This window comes from Girardinichthys multiradiatus, chromosome 12 (genome assembly GCF_021462225.1).
Source record: "Girardinichthys multiradiatus isolate DD_20200921_A chromosome 12, DD_fGirMul_XY1, whole genome shotgun sequence".
NCBI classification, from domain to species: domain Eukaryota; kingdom Metazoa; phylum Chordata; class Actinopteri; order Cyprinodontiformes; family Goodeidae; genus Girardinichthys; species Girardinichthys multiradiatus.
Window position 1 is genome coordinate 25,527,352 of NC_061805.1, and position 14,476 is coordinate 25,541,827.

At 36.7% G+C, this 14,476-nt stretch overlaps 1 protein-coding gene across 1 annotated transcript in view; it reads right to left on the reverse strand.

The window, feature by feature from the left end:
* ipo11 (importin 11) overlaps positions 1–14,476 on the reverse strand; it is a 178,408-nt gene that overhangs the window by 35,059 nt on the left and 128,873 nt on the right. Inside the window, exons 23-28 of the mRNA XM_047381873.1 lie at positions 11,699–11,778; positions 11,522–11,602; positions 7,999–8,094; positions 7,637–7,750; positions 5,723–5,844; positions 2,372–2,467 (exon numbers count right to left, since the gene is read on the reverse strand). Coding sequence (XP_047237829.1) covers positions 2,372–2,467; positions 5,723–5,844; positions 7,637–7,750; positions 7,999–8,094; positions 11,522–11,602; positions 11,699–11,778 — 589 coding nt within the window. The remainder of the gene's footprint in view (positions 1–2,371; positions 2,468–5,722; positions 5,845–7,636; positions 7,751–7,998; positions 8,095–11,521; positions 11,603–11,698; positions 11,779–14,476) is intronic.

Consider the following 14,476-nt stretch of genomic DNA (forward strand, 5'->3'; position numbering starts at 1 on the left):
AGAGGAACTGCAAGTGAAAACCTTTGTGCTCAGTATAAAGTCTGTGTATGGCCTTTTATTTCCTTTGTGTTCATTTCTTAATTCTGTACTGTGAGAAGAGATAACACTGTGGTGGCATGAACAGGATATTTTGTGACTTTGAACCACATCAAGTGATAAGCTGTGATCAGAAAGTCAACAAATTCTGCTAAATGACATTCAAAGGAGGCAAAATACAAATCTTTCAACCTATAATACATTGTTGACAGCAGATACATTTCATACATTTATGTAATGCAAGTGAGACCGAATCATAATGCTGGGACGATCACTCTTTTAAAAGCAGCTACCTCAGTACTTGGACATCGATTGTTGTATTGAAAACTTAAGTTGTATCAATAACAATCTGAAGGAGATTCTTTGAGGCTTTTTATAAAACACAACTCGAATTTATGACCCTTCATAAGCAGGCAAAGCACTCGAAAAAAACACTCATAGTTGCTTGTCACACTGTTGGTTACATAAGTTATTGTTTATATGAAAATCACTGACAAAACCTTAAAATAACAGAGAAAAATGATGGTTCATTTAAAAAGAAGAAATATTGCAAACAACTCAAAGACAGTAAATGAGCCAACAACCATAAACAAGGCCTCAGTATGTAAATAAAAAATAAAAATAAAAATGTATTTTCTCTGGCTTCCTAAAATTCTTTGAGAATACAGGAAACACTTTATATATTTTTGTGGAAATGGTTAAATAAATAATGTTCTTAATGTATTGTATTAATGGTAATGTGTCCAGACAGCTCAGTGTTAGGGCTTGGCATAATTGCTGCACAGTGGCAAAAAAGGTACAATTCCTAATTGCAGATAGAAAAAACAGTACATCCATTAATACTTGCTTCACAACAGTGAACCAAAAGAATTTAATGCAATAATGGCAACTAATAAAAAAGAAACATTCCTTGAACCCATCTGACCCTCTCTCTCATTATGGCTCTCTTACAGTGACAGACATTTTAGAGAAAACATGGTGAAGGACACCATTTGTGAACCCAAAGGATTTCTGAATTGGATGCTTATCAAATGCAGGGTTATTTTCTAGGTCACCGCCACTAACTTGTACTATGAATAAACTAATAAAAGTGTGCAGTGGTGACTCACAATATTGTCAATATAAGTAATTTGTGGGATTAAATCTGAAGACAGGGTTGTGGGTTCATTACTTTTCTGTAGATTGGAGATATCAAGACAGTTTCCATTTTCAGTATAATGTTGTGTTGGGTTTAGGTGAAGATGAAAAAATACTTTTACGTGATACTATTATAGTATTGATCCAAATAACTAGAGATGAACTAAGCCATTAGTTATTGGCTGGAGTCAGCTCAGTCAGCTTGAACAGATATGACAGATGATAACTCAGTCAATCATAGGTTAAAAAAATATTTTTATGATCAGTGAATTCATCACACATAAACACTACCAGGTCACAGTAACAACAACCCACTTCAGTGTGAGCACTGTTACAGAGTGAAGACCATTCAAAGTTAGTAATTGTCAGTAAAGTGTTAAATCAGGGGAAGCACAGATGAAAGAAGCTATTTAAAAAGAAAACTACATTTTCTACAGGTTTTGGAGGTTTGTATCAGTTTATTCAGGCAGCAAGAGAATGCAAGACTTTTACAAGTCCTGCACTGTAAAGGCCTGAAGCTATTACACCCAAGTTTCTGTATTAGTTTGGGCATTTAGCCCGTATGTTTACTGGAAGAAGCAACTTTTGGAAATGTTGGAAACCTGTTAGAAATCTCAGAGTTACCATTGATATTGTGCTGCTTTAGTAAAGCTAATCAGACTTTAACATGCAAATGATGTAATCCTATTCTCTAGTAAGTACTAAAAACCTGTTTAAGGGCAACTCCTCTCTCTAACACACACGGCGTGACGTCACTGCTGTAATTTGAAAGCAAGTTGAACCTCAGTGTAAAAACCGGCCCCTTGATTTAATTTGTGAACTGCTGTTTACTGTATTGTTCCTGTGGTCCTCTGGTCTGTTTTTATCAGTCACAACTACGAGAGTATCTAGTTTGAAAACTGCTTTTTTTAGTGCTTTTGTAAAAAAAGACATTTGTACATAAATAAACCATGTTTTATCCTTAACGTGTCCATGAACTGTAACAAGGTGGGTGATTCTGCTAGTAGTATTAAAATGCTGCCCTTTATTTGCCTTAAAGGAACATAGCTGGCCATAACCCCTTTTTATAGCAAGTTTAGGAATCAAAAAGACTCATAACTGAAAACAAAAATATATTTAAGCCTTTTAACTAATGCAAAGCTTAAACTGCAAAATTGACAACAAATTAGTGGGAAAAAACCCCAAAAACATGACTTACTCTTTGAAGGTCCCAGTTTCCGGGTCCTCTGTCATCACATCATGCAATGCTTCCACAGAAATGTTGATGATGCCACAGAATTTGTCTTGGATCACACTGATAACACACAGAATGCACGGTTTCATTAGTTGCAGCATCATTAATGTAACAGCTGCCTGCTTTCTCATGTATTAGTAGGTGTGCTGGTTCAACAAAGCACTCTGTCAATTTAGGGAAACATCACAACACAGTAAAAATAAAATAAAAAGCAGGGAAAATAATGATATACTAATTTATAGGAAATTCCCATCACAATAATTTGTGGATATTAACGACTAGTGTTCAAAATGATTTCAAACCAAGGGATATTTGAAAGTCTAAATCAAAACGGGAGCAACAGATTATCAAAAATATTGTCTGACATAAAAATAAAAAATATGTTTCCATTGGGAAGATAAACAACATAATAAAAGCATACAAATTCAAACTACACAAGTAGGCCAAGGTCTAGATATAACATGGTTTTGCCATACAGTACTATTGTTTACTACAGTGATTTTTCCTGTAATGCAGAAGCCCATGCTCCAAAATATGCTGGCTGGCAACACCCACGACCCAAGCCTGGAGACAAGCTGCAATCATTGATGAATTATTTGAGCCATTCTTAAAAAGCAGAACAAAAGGAGTGGGCTCCCTGTGTCAAAAAATGTGAAAAGATGGAGGCAAAACAATGCAAAAATAGGGTAAGTGTGGGTATAAGCACGGAAACATCAAAAGCTGCCAGTTCATCTGGAAAGGTGGAACCCAGCTAATGCTGCATAAAGTTCAATGTCTGGCAAAACATGAAAACTCTGCAGAAAAGACTGTTATACTGAGAGTTAAACACCGACCTGTCCCAGTTTTTTATGGGTGGGAATTATTTCCCTGTAAACTAGTGAAGAACAGACTTGGGGCAAAAACTGAACATCACTTTTCTTTTTGGGTCCTTGAAAAATGGCTCCAGCATAAAGTCTCCAAAGGTGCAACTAGCATCAGCAATGGATTAAACTTGATCCAGAATATTGTAAAACACTTGTTGGGGGTTCAGTTTTTCTCTCAGATCTTAACCTAGACTGTTACCTACTCTGGTGTTATGAGGAAATCAATCTTATCTACTCTTTCTGTAAGTACTAAGGCTTTGACTGATGAGTATTAGCCAACTTAGTGCCATCAAGACTGGAATAACAACTGTATTTTCTTCTGCCAGTGGAGAAAAACATTTATTTTTGTTGCAAATCTAAAATTTGTTAACAGGGAATGCCTAGCAGAAAGATGGGGACTGTGCTGCAAGTTTCAGTAAAAAATCATATATAGTTGAAATCCACATGGCATGGCGTGCAGCCCTAAATTTCCATATAGAAGTTCAGGATCAGCTGCCTGTGTAAATACAAATATCACACATTTGCTCCTGGTTTCTGGTCAGGTTTTGAGGTCCACTCACTGGTACTACGATACCCACTCCACACTCAAAATGAGTAGTTACCGAACGGTTTATCATTTTTGGGCAATAATAAGTATTTAAAATAAGAATTGTGATTTCTCTTTTATGATTACAATAAACTGATTGCTTTGTAAACCCTAAAAACTAATATTGGGTTAAGATTGTTACTTTGGCTGTCTGAACGTGTTTCACTAATGGTTTCATAAGAGGACTTGTCATCTGATTCTGTCAAAGAAATTGACAAATGATGTTAAGGTAATCGAGTAATTAAAGTAATTTATTCTTGCATAGATGACTCAGAGCTGCTCAAAGAAACTGCAAACTTGCCTCCAGCAGGAATCAGGTGACAGCTGTAAGAGCCATGAGCGATGCAGATATTAGGTCACTAATTAGTCAAATCCAAATAGATCTGTATTTTTGTTTTCCAATAAATGTTTAGTTTGGAAAAAAAGCATGCAGTTATTATTTTGTCCCTTTTTATCTTAGTATATGTAAAACTGGATGAAAAAAGGAGACACAATAACTTCAATTTACAATATAACCCCTTCAGAGTAAAGAAATTAGTTAATTAAGCCTGGTTTCTGTGCAGTTTCATCAGCGCAAAGGTCTTTAAACAAGACAACAAATAGACATTAATACAGAGTCTGAACAAGTCAATGTGCATCAAGAAAGGTCAAGTATTCATATGGTAAGACTGAGGTAAACAAAAGATACATGTATTACATTGTCTAAAACGAGATCAAAATAAAAGGGAAGTTAAAAGGTCAACTGTGAACAAATTAAGGACCTCTTCAAGTTTAGCTTGAACTGTACATGAGATAGTTGATTTGCCATGCAGCACTTAACCCATCTGAGCTGTCATAATCCATTGCTGCTGCAGACCAAGCACGGGGGTGTAACAAAGGATTTCATGCCTGCCTGTGCCTATGATTACCATATCTGGCTTGCAGAACAATGAGCTTCCCTAAATCTTGATAAAAACAAACTGCCAGTGGGGACATCAAACAAGGAGTTGAACTCTACACCACAGAGAACTGTTTGTATCATTTGTAAAAAGGTTTTATTAAAACAATGAGCTTAGAACTGCTTTGATGGTAAGTAAAAGAAAACTTCAGCCTTCATGTTTTTTACAATCCACCTTGCTTCTGCAGAGTTTAAAAGGTGTGGTTTAGAATATTTAACTGCAGAGGCATATAAATAAGCTGACACTAGACTGCAGCTCATCTTAAGACACTAAACCTCAAATTGCAGGACAACCAGTTAGTCTTTCTTTGCACATCACTGACATTCTTACTTAGCAATCAGCACCACATAAATCCTCTCCTACTAAATACATACAGCACCAGCAAGTGCTGCTTTGTAGGAAATGTTCTAAAACCATAATTTGACCCATCATCAAAAGTTTTAGCAGAAGAGGGCTAGACTTTTAAGTGTTTTGTGAGTATTTATATGTTTTCTCTTAACTGGTGAGTGACAGATGTTGGCCAGATGGTGTTGACTCCCAGCACAATAATCTGGCACCTCGAGACTTTTTTGGCTCACTACATATTTGCATTTTTCATCTCGCTGGCTAAAGCATGTGGTGTTAAATTCTAAAGAGAAATGCGGTAAATTAAACTTATGGTGGTAAAAATGTGTGTTTGGAAGTAATTCTTGCTGAAAACACACTTCCACTCCTAAATTCATGAGATTCATGGAAATCGCATTTATAATATGTTGGTACATTTGCATGAAATATAAGAACATATGCATTAAAACTGATACTCATACAGGTTAGGGTGGTTGTATTGAAGGAACTTGTCAAGTGCTTCTTTCCTCTAACTGCTGACATTATTTGGGAGCATGCAACTCAAAACCTAACGGGCATTCAGAGAAATATAGAAGTTTCGCACTTGTTGTCAGATGGAAGAAGAGAGAGCAGAGCCAAAGATGACAATTTCCTCCTCTCAGGTTGAGTGATGTTGTCCATGCGGTCCACCCACATCTCGATCACACTCCCCAACAACTGGTCCATCTATAAATCAGAGAGAAAGGATTTATGAAGGCTCACAAAATGTGAACTTTTTCACATCGTGTTTTAACCACACATTTCAAACTACGTTATTCAGATTTTATGTGACAGAGCTGTCACATCAGCCCCTTTATTTTAGTTCCTCAAATAAAATCCATTTCAACCAACTGTCTTGACACTGAAATGGTGGAGGTTCAAAAAAGTATCCCATTGAAATGTGCCTTTGGCAGATTTTTAAAGGTTAACATGTCTTATTTTCCTATGCTTAACTGTTTATGTCATTTGCATATGTAAAGCACATTGAGGACCTTGGTTTATTTTAAAGTGCTTTATAAATAAAGGTGGTAAACTAGGGCACTGTATCTGATTCAGTAATGCTTAATCTATCATCCAAAAGTGGAGAGTATATAATAAGGCTGATCAGTTTAATCAGAAGAGGAGCCAACAGCCACATGGTAACTCTGGAGGAGTTACATCTTAGGTGGGAGAATCTTTTGACAGGAAACTAATACTTGTTATGTCCGCATATCTGGTCTTTATGGAAGACCAGGAAGAAAAAAAAAAAAACAACAACACTGTTTTAAGAAAGACTTAAAAACTCCTATTTGAAGTTTGCTACAAGCCATGTAGAAGGACACAGGAGGTATAGAACAAGATGCTCTGTTCACGAGACAAAAAAAATGACCTTTTGGCCCACATGAAAAATGATTGAAAACCATGATTGTTTATCCTACAGTAAAATATAATGGTGGTGGCAGCATAATGCTGTAATGATGCTTCTCCTTAGCAGAAAAATAGAAGCTGGTCAGAGTTGATGGGAAGATGAATGAAGTTAATTACAGGGCAATCCAGGAAGAACACTTGACACAGATCTTCCACCAGGACAACCCTAAACATACAGTCAGACTTACAATGCAGTGGTTAAGATCAACGCCTGCTCATGTATTAGAATGACCAAGTCAATGTCCAGACCTAAATCTCATTGAGAATCTGTAGCAAAACAAGAAAACTGATGTTCACAAATGCAGGCGTGATTAGTTTCGCAAGGCACTGTTATTCTATTTTCGAATCCTTTTTTATGGTCATTCCTACTTCTGCAGACATCTTGTCTGGTCTTATAATCATTTACTTGCTTTGTCTAGTTTCGCTTTGATCTTTATGCCCTTCTTGACAAAGGGTGGTGTTATTTATATCACTATTTCTTCTTAATCCACCGCTTTTCTACCTGCAAGTCTATTTTGTTTTCCATGCCAAAAGTGCAACATATCTTTATTATTTAAAATTTCCTACTAATAAAAAGATGAAAAAAGATCATAGAGAACATAGAATTAATAAAGAAGAAGAAAGCACATAGAGGGGCATTAACAGAGAATTAAAAGACAAAAATGAATAACAGTGTTTGCCAGGTCCCGTTACTGCAAGCTTTTGGTCTTTTTCTGCTTTAAGTGTCAACAAAAATATCCATCCCTTTCTTTTCCTGTAACAATCTTCTTCTCTAATGTCAAATATAAAAGGCCAACCTGAACAGAAATCTTCTCTGGTTACATTTATTTAGCAAGCTTCAAACTGTACTATATAGAGACAACTTTAATTTTAGAATTTAAAAAACGACTAACAACAAAGTTTCAAGATGAAGGAAGCAAGTCCATCTTTTCAAGGCTTAAAAATATCCTAATTTGTAATTGTTTGGGTCATTACTTTCAGCCTCAATTTGAAAGATTCATTCGTTTCTCAGGAGACTATGAGACAAAATGGTGATGAGGTGACAGAAATGAAGGGCAGACGTCCGCTTTACCTCCTGGTTGCATTCAGAGGCCATTTGTGAGAGCAAAGAGGAGAAGAAGCTAAAGTTCTGGAGCAGCACACGACCCATGATGCCAAGGTAGGTGGACATCACCACAGGATAACGCTGTACGTCACACAAAAACAAATTTACATGATCAGATAAGCACACATGAGCATGTAGTAATGCTTTAAATAAATATACAGGATACAGCACGTCATGATGGAAAGATGGGACAAGAATTAATACGACAAAATCCTGAAATGGCAAAATGTCACAAAGAAAATAAACTGAAAATATCATTACAGATCAATTGTTCTACACAACTTCGGTCCAGATATGCAGGAGATGGGGAAAAATAAAAAAGTCCTTACCTCCCCGTCCACGACACCTCTAAAGACAGCTGGCAGCAGGGGCTGGAACATGTGGGCTCCCAGTATGGGGCTAACCTTTAAAGCTATTTCAACCACCTGCAGCGACACATAGAGAGGAAGGATGAGGGAAACACAAAAATGTAGCAATGAGAAGCAGGAAGGTAAAACTCAGAAAGGCAGGAAAAAATTTAAAAAGGTCACGGAGCGATATAAAGAGAGTAAATTGCGCAAGAATATTAAGGAAAATGCATTGCAGCACTCAGCTTCAGTAACTTACAGATAAGGATTGTCTTTTTTTGTTTTAATAGGATTAGACATTTGGACGTGTTCTGTGGTAAGTGATGGTTCTCATGCAAATAAATTCCTATTCCTTAAAATCTGGACCCCACTGCCAACTATAAAGTGCATATGCTCAGAGGCGTGAACGTGTGGGAATTCATGTATGCATCCACAAATGGCAAAAAGCAAACCTTACCAATTAATTAATAATTGTCTTTTTTGGGTACAAGCCAGATGCTTAGTCTTTCAAAAAGAACAAAAACAAACAACCATCTTGAGCTTTTCTTTCTTTGGTCGGTGATCAGTTATCAGGATTTAGCAGCTCTTACAGGCTTTTTAGGCCCAAGCAGCAAAAGCGATGTGACGGTCTTTAGTAATTGCAGGATTTATTATTATTCTTCTTCTGCCCTTTACGCGGCTTTTTACAGGCCAAAACATATATGAAAACTTACCAAATATTTCCCAAAATTGTCCCCTGATGAAATTTTTAGATTTTAATGGAGTCAAAAATAGGAGTGGCCAAACTCTACAGCGCCCCCTAAAGTGAGATGAGCCAACTGGTAAATCCTAGAGATTTGAAATTTGGCACAATTGTCCAAACAAATCATGGAAAAACTCACTTTGAGGTATGTCCTAAAACCAACAGAAGGTCGGCCATTTTGGGTCAAAGGGTCATTTTTGGACGTTTTTCACTTTCACTTTCACACATGTCAAACTTTAACAAATGCCTCCTAGGGATTTTGCCCTTTTGGCTTACAATTTGGTCAGTATGCACTTAAGGCATGGGGGATTAAACGCTATCAAAATCATGACTTTTTGAGCATGTTAAGCGGCCAGGCCTCAAACTTTGCCTTCTTGACAAAAAATTTTAAACACTGTAACTTCTGTGTAGAAAGGCTGAATTAGACCAAACTTGGTATGATTGATCCCTCTCAGGTGACACACGATCCTATCTGGTAAAATGCTGACATCATCACAGCCACGTCCCTTGAAAACCGAAAGTCACTTTTTCACTTGGAAAGGTCCCTCTTTGGCCCTCTAGACCCAATCAACTGGAAATTGTGCCACAAGACAGAAAATATGCTTGTCTAACTTGGTTTGGAACACAGATATTGTACACTGGAGGGTGTGGCCATGGTGGCATGGCAAACTGCGACATCACACTGTGGCCACATGTTTGGCTCTAATTTCCACATCTGATCTGCATCAAATTCAATATGGTCGATCTTAGGCCACGCCACCAAATATTTCACTGGATCTCTTGGTGACTGAACTAATTCCTCCAGATCGCCTGCTACAAAATAAAAATAAAAAAATTCTGCCCCAAGCCATGCTTTAATTGAGGATTATGAAAAACTGGAAGATGCTCGAAGATGGTCGTTTTGGATAAAATTTGCTATTTTGACCCCATTTTGTAGTTTCCAGCCTCAGTATCTGAGCGAACTTCTAGAACTTTTGATTTGGTTTGTAATGCACCCTGCTGCAACCCATATGATGCTTAGAAATCAGGTTTTAAAATGTTTATAAAAAGTCAATCAAAGACGAACAATTCTTGCAGATATTTGCCCATTTTATTTAGCTTCTGACTGGCCGCTTCTGACTGGCCAACCAACCAACCAACCAACCAACCAACCAACCAACCAACCAACCAACCAACCAACCAACCAACCAACCAACCAACCAGAGCAATGCATATGGAATCTTTAAACAGCTCATGCTGATTAGCCAGATCCCTCCATTGTCAGGATGTGTTATGTAGACATGCATGTCTACTATATGCTCGATGTCCTTTCCGTAGTCAACAACATTAGCTGTGACCAGATGTGCAGTAAGTCACCAGGCTTACACAAGCTCAAGCATTGTGGACTTACAGCAATTCTGCTGGCGTACAGCTTAGCTGAAAAATCAGCAAACAGGATCCCTGTGAAAATATTTTTAAACACCTATACTGAAAAATTATTATTCGGTCATTTTATTTTAAAATAGAATAGAAATATCCTTTATTGTCCCTCAGTGGGGAATATAAGCTGAATTTCACATAAACAGAAAAAGAAAAATATGACACAAAACACATTTGCCCTTTACAACACATACATCTAAAATACTCTGTTTAAATTAACAAGTTCAAATCAATTCAATTCAAAAAACAGGAAAAAAAAAGAAAATTTTTAAATATTAAACAAAAGCTTTAGAAAATGTCTTTCACTTTAACTGGCATTGCCTTTGTATACTTCCAGCAGGTCAACTATGTGCAACAGCTCTTTATTTGAAATTGAATGAGTTCTGCAGGTACAGCCTCAAGTTTATAATTTTTTGATTAATTCTTCTCATAACCAAGATAACATTTATTTTATTCACAATGCCATAATACAGGACACCTCTGACATCCTGTAATCCATGCTTTTGTTTAATCATATGTCATCATAGGATCCTAATATTCTTAAGTCATTCAATGACTAAAATATGTGCTGAAAATTCCTTATTTGTGTTGGTGTACAATGAAATAAACTAAGAATAAAATGGAAGTGAAAGCTAAAATATTATACTAAAAGCAAGGTTTCTACACATTTTTGTTTAAAAATTCCATCCTTCTCCAGTCTCAGATTTATTTCTGTCTATTATGGACATTGAGAAGAAAGCATTTACCATGAAAATACTTTTTACAGGTCTTAGATTGTATTATGTCAGGGCTTGACAAATCAAGGAACACAAAAAAGTTGAAGCTGGCTTTAACACAGCACTGTGGTAAATGGCTATTCTACTGGGTATTTTTTTGGTATCTAGACTAAGTTAGATCAGCTCTATTTCTGAATTTATGCCACTTAGATATGTCAAATTCAGACTAAATACAGTTTTTTAAGCACAGTTTGTATTCTTTATTACTTTCTGCTTCTACAAATGAGGGGTGGAAAAAAATAGGCACAATGTTTTCAGAAATTTAGATTTTCATACAAAATATTCCACACTTATTTTTCTCTTTTTCCATAGTTATCCAGAACTGTGAAACGATTAAAGCAAAATCAATACTTTTTCCAACGATTTTAAGAGCAGGAATGTAGGAAAAATCTGCTAACAAACCGAAACAACAAAAACTAATTTAGGAAGCTAAATTTGTGTTCCAAATTTTGAATTTTTCAAGTAATTAGAGGAGAATAATGCAAAGTGAGAATACCAGAACAGGTATGTGCCATCAGTTTTTTGCATTTTCTAGTGTGCAAAGCAAAATAAAATAAAAAACAATTACCTTGAGTACTTGGACTTGTCCCTCATTTGTAATGTCCTTTAGAAGATCACAAAAGGATCTGCACAAGGATTCTCCATAATTCTGTAGATAAATAAAGGAAATGATGAGAAAATCTGATAAACCAATTTTAAATTAGCTCTTTGTTCTTTAAAGTGAGTATCAGTGTGTTTCTCCCACCTGCAGGAACTCAATGGCAGACAAGTACAGGTAGGCATTAATAATCTGAAAACAGGTACGGAGATTCTCGGAGCTCATCTCTGAAACACAAATATCATAACATGAGATTCTGAAATTGCACCTATTGTCCATTTAATCAAATATAAGCAGGTTAACATTTTCATGGGTTTAAGAAGGTTTTAAATAAAATAAAAAAACTGCATTAAATTGACTTTTGAACAAATCATGAGAAATTGTTTAAAATGTGTTTAAAAGAATAGCAGTGCCTGTAAAAAAGTGAGTAAAGCCTTACATATAAACTGTCAGGTTTAAACAACCTACAATACTTATAACATCACAAAAAGAAGAGAGAGACAAATAATTAGTTATTTTACTCGCTGCGAGGAGAACGGTCAAAACTTGCTTTCAGTTACAAATCCCGCACCGCTCTGAACAGCACCTGTCCGTCCCCCTCTTTTTATTATCCTTCGGGATTCCCTAGTTACAAAGAACGTTACTCTCTAAGGATGGGAAACAACAGCTGCATCGTCAACAGGTCATAAACTCCTTTATCTTTTAACAACACACTTCCACAATCTCCTCCAATCTTAGGATCAGTGCGTTGTCTGTTCAGCGCAATCAGCCTTCATCTTTATGACCTCCTCAACTGGACTGCTTCCTCCTCAACGAGCTCAGCTCCATTTATGATCTTTGCCTGCAGACAACTCACCACATCCTTTCTCACACAAACATCATGAAAAGTTATATAATCAAATAGCCAAGTTAAAGAATAGGAACAATATAAGATAAATCTTTATTCAATTATTCTAACATAAATGCTTCAACTTCCACACACGAATGCATTAGGGACACCTTACAGTCTATTATAAAACAAAACGTGAAGAAAATTCGATCAAATTTCTTTTTACTCTACAGACAATGAGGAAAAAGGAATACCAGGCTGAAATAGCGATTTCTACATTTTTCTTTACAAACTCAACAGATATTTGTTGTTTAACCACCATTTTTCAGAACTGCTTCAAATCTGTGTTACATGGAGTTGACCAACTTCTGGCACCTGTTAACAGTTGCCAGGATGATTTGATTTGCATTTCTTGGTTTTGCATCTTAAGAACCATGTTTGAAGTCATCCCTCAAGTTTTCTGTTGGATCAAGTTTGTTGGGTTGAGCTTGGCACGCAATGACAATATTCTGGTTACCCTGAAAAAAATGCCTCTTTACCACTGGTCTGATTTAGCCCGGCTCTGCTCCAATTGGCCCTCTTTGCGAGCATTTCCATTACAGTTTTTTCCGTACCAGTACCTAGTTTTTTCATCCCTGCTCCTGAGGAGGTACGAGCGGGGACTACATGCGACGTGAACAGACTGCTCTTTACTGACTGGCCATGCGGCCAGGAGGAATGAGAAAGTTTTCGCCGAGGTAGTGCAGAGAAAAGTTAATAAAACAGTAACGTTAATAGCAGCACAGCACACTACACTGATAGCTGGAGGCGAGGCTTCAGCCACCATAGTTCCAGCCGTCAGTGGATCAGTGGAAACAACAAGTACCGTGCCGAGTAGAGCAAGACTGTGGAGCACACCTACGCCACCAAACTAGAGCCAGTGAAAAAGCGGCAAAAGATGCTGCTCAGTTACTGGAGTTTTTTGGGTTGCTGTCTTGGTGAAACATTTATTTCAAGGGCTCTTATGGCAAAGGGGAAATGCCCTTTGGCATAAGACACTGTGCCTTGGATTTAGTGGAACCTCTTCTGAGCTTTTTTTCCCCACCAAACCTTGGGACTTCGGGGTAGCTTCTGGCTACTAGGTTGGCTTCATATAAGAGTCTTCAAATTGTTGCAGTACTCACAGGTAAGTGTAAACCTCTGTTGATCACATTGGTTTCTACGGAAAAGAGAAATCTACGGAGGTTAGCTGAAAGCTAACCGTTTGTTGACTGTGGATGTTTCTTCAAACTTCATCGTCGCCCGGACAACTCCTCAACACGTTCATAAGAGTTTAGATTGAAATGATCTAAACGTTTTTCATTTATGAAGTTTGGTTTTGTTTGTGTTGAACTCAGCTATCTTAGTGCTAGCAGACTTATCTGCAGCACACATTTTCAGTTTTGTGTTCGTTGTCTGTGTGTTTTTAAAGTTAAGACAAACGTTATTTAAAGGGTGATTTTAAACACAGAAGATCGGCCATAACGCGCCGCCTCGCTCATGCATTTTAATCCTTTTATTGATGGTATTTTTAAAGGTGTGTGTTTGATTCTGGTGCTAAGCTATCAGCCTCCTTTGTTAGCTTAACTGCTAACATCTAAGGACACGTGCTTGCTGCCAAACAATATTTACCCATAAAGGTTTAGTTTTCAATCAAGTAAATAATGTGTCCCTAACATAATTTTACTAAATTTGATAACTAAGTAAACACCATTAAGCCCCATTTCTCCAGAAAGATTTGGCTCTTTTCCAAAATATTTCCTTAAATATTTTACCATTTCCTTTAATAACATTTCTTTAAATATTATTTTAATAAATAAAGGCAGCTAATGAGACCCCATTGAGAATTAGTCATCCAGAAGGTTGGTTTTATTCAGCAGATCATTCTTAAAATATTATTTGATTAAAATAATATTTTATCTGATCTTGCATTGTTAATGGTTGTCTAAGTTAGTTCCAAGACTAACTTAACTTCACTTCCAGATTCTTCAAGATAATCCTTGGTTCTCAGACATAAACATTGCATGGTAATGTTGCATTGCTCTTTTTGTCATGGTTTTCAATCTTTAATCAACTTG